Below are 8,226 nucleotides of genomic sequence, written 5' to 3' on the forward strand. Positions count from 1 at the left end.
AGGAATGGAAGACATTGGGGAGAGCCTCCATCCAGAAACATTTACTGGCCTGCTATATTACACGATTTCACCTCCTTAGTAACTAATAATAAAATTCCAAAATGTTCATTTAAATGCTGGCTACCTTGGTTAAATAGAGCTAGTTTACCCTCAAACTTAACATTTAATAAAAAATGGAGTAATCAATTAAATGTCTACATTGTATCCATTAATTACACGACCATTTAGTTTCAAGTAAAGTGAGTATGTGTTTTAAATTTCAACCAGCAAAGAACTAGTTTAATCCCAATTATTTGAAATAGTACGAACGATGAGTAAGAAACACGTTGATCTTGACTTTTTCGTTTTGATATTGCACCGCGTATATATACGCTCGCTCCCCGAAAGAAAGCATCAGTTTCCCCTCGATACCTGAACTAACACAGACCACGATGAACTCGCTGGTGGTGTTCCTTTCCGTGATGGCGCTGGCCGCCGCCGAGCCGTCCGCGATCTACCCGGCCGGAGTGATCGGCTACGGCCCGGCCGTGGTCGCCCAGCAGTACAACGTCGGCGCCTCAGCCGTGACACACCAGTCCCGCGTGGACGTCAAGTCCACCCCAACCGTCGTGTCCACTGAGTTCGTGCAGCCCGTGGCCCGTACCGTGGTCGCCCAGCCCGCCGTCGTCGCCCAGCCCGCCGTGGTCGCCGCCCCCTCGTACGTGACTCCCCTCACTTACCAGGCTCCCCTCGCCTACGCCGCTGCCCCCGTAGCCGTCGCCGCCCCCGCCGCCGTGTCCCACCAGTCCAGACTCGACATCAAGTCGTCGCCCGCCATCGTGAGCACCGTGGCCACCGCGCCCGTGTACCGCACCGTGATCTCCGCCCCAGCTCTGACCTACGGCATCAACTACCCCACCATCCTGAACGCCGCCGCCATCGCTCCCGTGGCCATCGCCGGCCCCGCCCCCGCCGTCACCGCCGTCCAGACTGAAGCCCAGGCCGTCCAGACCGAGAGCTCCGCCGAGCTGCCCCAGGCCCCCAGCGAGACCCCCGAGGTCGCCGCCGCCCGCGCCGCTCACCTCGAGGCTAAGGCCGAGATCGAGGAGGCCCACAAGATCCAGAAACGTTCCCTGGTGGTGCCCGCCCCCCTCATCACCTCCTACGCCACTCCCATCAAGTACGCCGCGGCCCCCGCCTTCTACTCCGGCTACCCCGGCTACAGCGGGTTCTACTCCACCTACCCCTCTGCCCCGATCGTCCGTTACTTGTAAGCATCACCGGAAAGGTGGGGACTCCGTCCTCAGTTCAGATGTCGGGAACGACAATTAAAAATAATAATAAATTATAAAATATAACAATTTTCTTTTTACTTACACCCCATTAGTTTTTAACTAAACAGGGAACACCCAGTTTAAATCGAGTGTATCTACACTGTAACATTTTCTCGTCTTTTTGCCAATAATAAAAATTTGCGTATCTATGTAGGTATCTCTTCGACTGAAATTGGGGTTATTTTAAAAATTTCATACTCAATAAAATATGTAAACCTAGTAAAATAATAAAAAAACTTTAATCCAGGGTTTTCAGTGACTTAAATAAAAAGCGTATTGTATATTATTATGCAATAACTTTTCGAAGATAATAATTTCTCTAGTGAATTTATTACTATTGTTGTTAAGACCCCTTAATAGATTTTTTCTTTGATTTTTTTGTTTTCAATGAATACTGAATAAACATAGGAACATCTGATCTCATTTATAAAAACTTATAAAGGAAAAATGCTACTTAATTCATGAAGCCCTAAGCAGCCGCATCCGGCCGCGATAACAATAGATAAGCTATTGTGTCTCGTTATTCCACGATCGATGGGTTAATTTTCATGGGCAAATTATAAGTCTTATGATTCGATCGAGCAATATAGTTATGCTTTATTCTGATATTATGTTGTACTAGATGACACCCGCACTGCGTTGCGCCAAAAATCACCCGGCAACCGTGCATTTTTCCGGATTAAAAAGTACCCTAAGTGCTTTCCCAGTCTCGAAGTATCTCCATAACAAATTTCGACAAAATCGGTTCAGCGGATTGGGCGTGAAGAGGTGACAGACAGACAGACACACTTTCGCATTTATAATATCAGTATTTTATAATATTAGTCCATACTAATCTAGTATCTATCTTATTTTGTATAAAATAAACTAAATTCTCAATACCAAGAACAAAATATCAGCTGTTAGTAAAACACAAAATCTGCTGTCCCATACAAAAACGCTTTAGTGCCTCAGCAATTTTTCAAGTGATGAGATATAATATTATATAAATACTAGCTGTCCCGGCAAACGTTTCTTTGCCATATAAAGTATTTCACCCGTATTATTTTATTGAAGTGACTTAATAAGTATGTCACCATGGCAACGTCCAGCGCTATCCCGTCGCATAAACAATGGTCGCCGTCAGTCTCGACTCTCGAGTTGTAATAATTTACTATTATTTATTCAACAAATGCACTTATCAATATAATAAGTACCCAGTAGCAACTAATATATATTCTGTGCCAGTAGCCGATTCTCAGACCCACTGAATATGCATATAAAATTTGGTTAAAATCAGTAAAGCCGTTTCGGAGGAGTACGTGGCCTAACCATAGACATAATATAATGCTAAAGACCAACAAAGAGTGCGAGAGAGAAGAAAATCCTTTATGGAATTATAACAAGATGAAAAGAGAGAGGCAGTCTAATGAAAATTGTAACAACTTTTATTTGACAGGTCGTCAAAAGTCGTCAATCGTTTTTAAGCCCTTTCGGTATTTGCAATTTATTATTTAAATCGTATGTTATTTTCAACAAATACTATTATATATAACAATAATAACTTGTGCTGTGAGTGATTGCAGTGTAAATCATAGGAATAATCCTGAAAAATATACATTTCACCCGTAATTAATCTTCATGTCCTAATTGCTACGATGTGTTTATTTTTGCTATATTCTGGTCTTTAGTTCTCTATTTCAAATAAAATATTGTGAATCCTCCCTTTTACTTTCATATTTTGCGTAACTAAAGGTACTATTGTTCCTATATTACACAAATTTTGAAGAAAAATTTTCCATCAAAATTTCTTACATATACGCTAGTGCTTGAATCAAATTTATCGATATGCTTATCGATATTTTACAATAACATAAATCTAAAATAAAAATCATTTACCTTTATATATTTTATCACCTTAAGCCCGGCCGCACATTATCCGAAATTTCTGATCAGAAAAATTCGGACGCCCGGCGGAACGCACTCTGTTCATACATTTTGTTGTAGACCCATCATACTAAAAGAATTTCTGACGTGTCAAAATGTATGAGCGGGGCGGGGCGTCCGAATTTTTGTGATCAGAAATTCGGAAAATGTGCGGCCGGACTAAAAAGGACATATTATCTTATTTTAACTAATATAATATAGTATAGTATAATATAGCTAATATAATATAACTACTATAATATAGAGTGACTCTAAAACTAGAGGAAGGTTTATATTTATATATCATAATCATTTGTTTTACAGATTCCCTCAAGATCCCCTAATAAGAGGAAAATGGCTGAAATTAATTGGGCGTGTTGGTTGGAATCCCAAGAAAAATTCAACAATATGTAGGCAAATATTTCATTGAAAATTTTTAAAGAAAAATTAGAATAAATACTATTTTGGTTAAAGGAGCTATCCCAACTTTATTTGTGCCAGTAAGTTTGACATACTGTTGCACTTGTTACTGAAGCAATTATTAAAAATAAGCAATTATAAGCAATGAATGCTTTTTAGTTCATTTAAGATTATACTTATATGAACTAAAAAGTATTAAATAATCCTTATTCTGTACTCAATCTTCATAATTTTGAAGTCGGTACCAGTCCTAAGTATATAAGTTGCTGTTATACCTATTCTGTCAGAGAACTGGCGATTAGGTTAGCTGGTACCGATTGCAAAATAATGAAGATTGAGAACAGAATTAATACTGAGTACAGAATAAGAATTATTTAATACTTTTTAGTTCATTTAAGTATAATATTACTATTGTCATTACCTTGGAAGTCGGTTTTAATTTTTTGTTTAAAAATAATAATTTTACTCATTTTAGCTGTCCTTAACGTTTTCTATACTTACAGTTGGTGTTTTAAAAAATCAAAATCAAAATTGCTTTATTTCTGAAAAAATCTCATATATAATATATTTTCAGAATACATGGTGCCTACCACCGGTTCGGTAACTAAGCCGACGAGAAGAACCGGCGTAAGAAACTCGCACGCCCACTTTTTACCAAAAAAAGTGAGAAAAAAAATAATCTTTTAAAACAAAATTTACAATGCTGTAACTAAAAATTATACAATGTAAACATAGATAGATACATAATAATTGTAAGTCATGTAGAAGTAGCCTTGCAAGCAGTCATTCAGCATTCTACTCCCAAGATGTGCCATCAATTATGAAATCATTTTGGCTTTGGCACAAAACGTTCTTTGACTACTTTTTTAAATTTATTAATCGAAAGATTTTGAACGTTTTCTGGGACCATATGTTCCCATTTGAATATCAAGGAGTCACTTCGATTTCTCATTGTTTCCATCACCAGACCACCACTTTTAAGAACATGATACCTACTCGGAACAATACAATGTACAGCAAAAGAAAAAATTTGAAAATCGGTTCATAAACGGCGGAGCAATCGTTGAACATACATAAAAATATATCCACAGGCGAACGTCTAGACTCCTCCTGTTTGGAAGTCGGTTCAAAATAATTGTAATAAAATATTATGATATTTTATAATATGTATTTAATTTAAGGATAAAATATAATATACTATGTGTGTTGTTTACTTTCAACGTTTACTTTCAATGTAAGGACTGATTTACCAGATAGATTTTACCTGAGTAATAAATAAGTAACTTTATAATGTGTTAAGTGTAAATTATTTACCCCTATAAGAACCTCATGTCATAACATATCCGACGATTGAAAAATCATTCCAAAAGAAAATGTGTATCTACTTTTCAATCGTCACCTTTTTTTGCCAATTAAAATTTATGATACCTAATTTGAAATACAAATCTATCAAAGTTGCATATTATTTATTTCTTATAGAAACTCAGGTAAAATAACTCGAACGGACTAAACTATCGATAGCAAAATACTATACTATCGATAGTAAAATATACATCACTAGCACACGCACACATTGACAGATCAAAAATGGTCACGCATTTTCGAGTTGTCAGGTGGTCTTTACGACAGTATATATTATGTCTATGGGCCTAACATTGTGACACGAGAAATATATATATAAGATGAGTCCATTATAATATAGAGATTAGATATTATATAGAGATGAGTCCATTATAGGTTTTTATGTATTAATTAGTATTGAGTACATTATTATATTATTTACTCTAAGCATTTGAATATTTTTAATTGCTCCGTATTCGCAAATCAAACACAAATTTTCGTACAAATTATTTCATTGTTTTTAATCGACTTAAAAGGCGAAGGTTCTATATTCGGCTATATTATCTCGTCGTTTGGGCCATAGCCCATAGTATCAAGCCCCATCCAATAACAAAAACAAGTATTGAGTAACACGCTTCTACATGAAGTGTGGAGATTTATTTGCAACTCTAAGAGGATTTGCTCCATATTCACCGCGTACACGCGCAGTCTCCATGCATTGTTCCCAGCACGTGCGACCTAGTACTCGTCGCCCAAGACACCCTAGTGTACAAACAAGCACTAAACCTGTCCACGTGGTCTATATGTATTGTAATTACACATTAGAGAGAAAAACAAACGATATTCGTATAGAGATTTCTATAAGAGAAATTGGTGGCAGGAGATGACTTACGTTAGGTACCTATGTTACGTTACGTTACGATACGTTATTTTGTCAGGTACGTAAAACCTTGCCAACAGAGTATTACTAACATTGTTATGTTAGCTAACATTATCTGACTCACGTTAACTTGGCATAACTCAGGGGCTCCCAAACTTATTTTGTCTACTGCCCACTTTGGGAACAAATTATGTTTTAGTGCCCCCATTACCCATTGCTTCAATTTAAAATGTATCCAGATGAAATAAATCATCCCCGAAGCCTCTACACAACGCCTCCATTTTTTTTCTGGGACACCCCCTTTAGACCTTCAGCGCCCACTAGGGGGCGTTATCGCCCACTTTGGGGAAGACTGGCATAACTATACTAAACAATATACGCCCATGGTACATTTAACAGAAAATTTAACTACTTACTTGAAGCTCCGGTAGAGCTTGAGAGTGAAAGGCGAGTTCTAGATATTTTGATTTTTTTACATTTACATAACATAGGATAGGACTTAAAAGATAAATTTCTCCTTAAAAAATTAAACTATTAAGTTATAACCTCAATATATTATACAATTTGCATGATAATAGAAGCTTGTCGCGAGACTTAACAATCTGTCAGTATTTAATTTTCATATTCATAATCAGATTTTTTCACATTTACATAACATAGGATAGGACTTAAAAGAATATTAGTATTTTTTAATCACAGTATATTATATTCATATATATACAATATATTAATTCTTTCCTCTGGACTAGGCCGACTATGATGCGAGAATGCCGTATGCGCTTGGGCAACCATACGGTCATTTAAAAAATCTTGTCCCAGGCACTACAGTTTTTTAAAGGGGTGGTTACTTCGCTCTGAAAAATACTGTATAAATCATCCAGAACGGATGTAGAGGCCTAGCTTTTTTATCATAAGGAATGCATCTTACCTAAGCGCTAACTATAAGCGCTAGGATGCTAACATCCTAAAGGTGTCATTTTCACGGGGAGTATTGCGATATGTACCTGGGCTCATGGATTTAACTAAGAGTTTCCAAAGATAAAAATACTTACTGGTATCGCATGTACATCCTTTACGTAGCTCAAGTGGACTGCGCGGGAAAATCTTATGAGATTGTAGGACCTACAAGTGTAACGAGTTAATTATTTTGGAGCAATTAACATTTATGATACAGCGATTTCGTGTACCATTAACTTTTTCATAGATTTTATTGCCAATTATTCTGCCAGGGTAACGAGCATAGACAAAGTAACGTCTATTTATAACTGGTTTTTATTTGCGTAAATCGAGATTACAATTATTAGCGGCCAATAAAATGTCGGCCCTAGGATTAATCACCGCTACCATTACACCGATATTTCCTGCTGTGAGCGACGAACAATGTTAGAAAAAAGGCAACACAATTTAAATATCAATCACGAAGGTGATTCGGTGACATTATTTCGGGGGCCAGCTCCGAGTATATAAGCCTCGGAGGATCAGTCTTCGGCATCAGTCGATTCAATTTGATCGATAGAAAACAACACAGACCAAAATGTTGAAACTGGTGGTGTTGTTCTCCGTGCTCGCCCTCGCCGCGGCTAAACCCAGCGTGCTGGCCTACAGCCTGCCCCTGGCCTACAGCAGCTACCCGGCTGTCAGCTCGCAGTCCCAGTACAGCGTGCATGGATCAGCCCTGGTGCCGTCCTACTACGGGGCCAGCTACGGCCTGGCCTACCCGTCTGTAGTATCCTCTGGATACCGGTACCTGGCCCAGCCCGCTCACTCCCCCGCCGTCGTCCTCGACCCCGTCAACGGAGTGCCCCTGGACACCCCTGAGGTAGTCGCCGCCCGCGCCGCCCACTTCCAGGCCAAGGCTCTGTCCGGTCACCATCTCGCCAAGCGTTCCCTGACACCGTTGACCTACTCGTCAGCGGTCCTGCCCAGCTACGGCTTGTCTCCCTACAGCTCCCTGGCCTACTCCAGCCCCCTGGTGTCCGCTTACTCCGGCTACACTGGCTACTCGCCCTACTACGCCTCGTACTCGCCCTACGCCTCCACCGGTCTCAAGGCCCTCTCCGTCCACCCCTACTAATTCAAATTGTAGCGATTGATCACACTAGTTAAAATGTAATCCGCGGAAATAAATCTGTTTCATAAAATGTAAAACTGTTTTTAATTTATATACTTCCCTATTACTTAAGTTTCATTAACTAGCTTGCATGGATAATGTATGAGAATAGACCTTAATATAATATATACTATAATTTTATTCGCATTTGCGTAGGACTAACACCCTGCATGATATTTTTAATGGTAATTATAGTATTTACCATTTAATAAGTATAACTTAGTTACAAGAGTAGCAAGCACTGCCGATACAAACAT

The 8,226-nt window shown here is 38.9% G+C and overlaps 1 protein-coding gene across 1 annotated transcript; it reads left to right on the forward strand.

Annotated features, from left to right (window-relative positions):
* Positions 1–421: 421 nt before the first annotated feature.
* LOC121739538 (calphotin-like) lies at positions 422–8,007 on the forward strand. Its single transcript, XM_042132055.1, has 2 exons — positions 422–1,250; positions 7,376–8,007. The coding sequence occupies exons 1-2, from the start codon at positions 432–434 to the stop codon at positions 7,931–7,933; spliced, it is 1,377 nt and encodes a 458-aa protein (XP_041987989.1). The 5' UTR covers positions 422–431; the 3' UTR covers positions 7,934–8,007.
* Positions 8,008–8,226: the final 219 nt, after the last annotated feature.

Source organism: Aricia agestis, chromosome Z, assembly GCF_905147365.1.
Source record: "Aricia agestis chromosome Z, ilAriAges1.1, whole genome shotgun sequence".
NCBI lineage: Eukaryota > Metazoa > Arthropoda > Insecta > Lepidoptera > Lycaenidae > Aricia > Aricia agestis.

What these genes read in the sequence shown, in the direction of transcription:
- LOC121739538 (XM_042132055.1), top strand. Translation starts at nt 432, where the DNA reads ATGAACTCGCTGGTGGTGTTCCTTTCCGTGATGGCGCTGGCCGCCGCC. An exon ending in CCCCGATCGTCCGTTACTTG is followed by an intron (nt 1,251 to 7,375) that starts TAAGCATCACCG and finishes TTTGATCGATAG; the next exon opens with AAAACAACACAGACCAAAAT.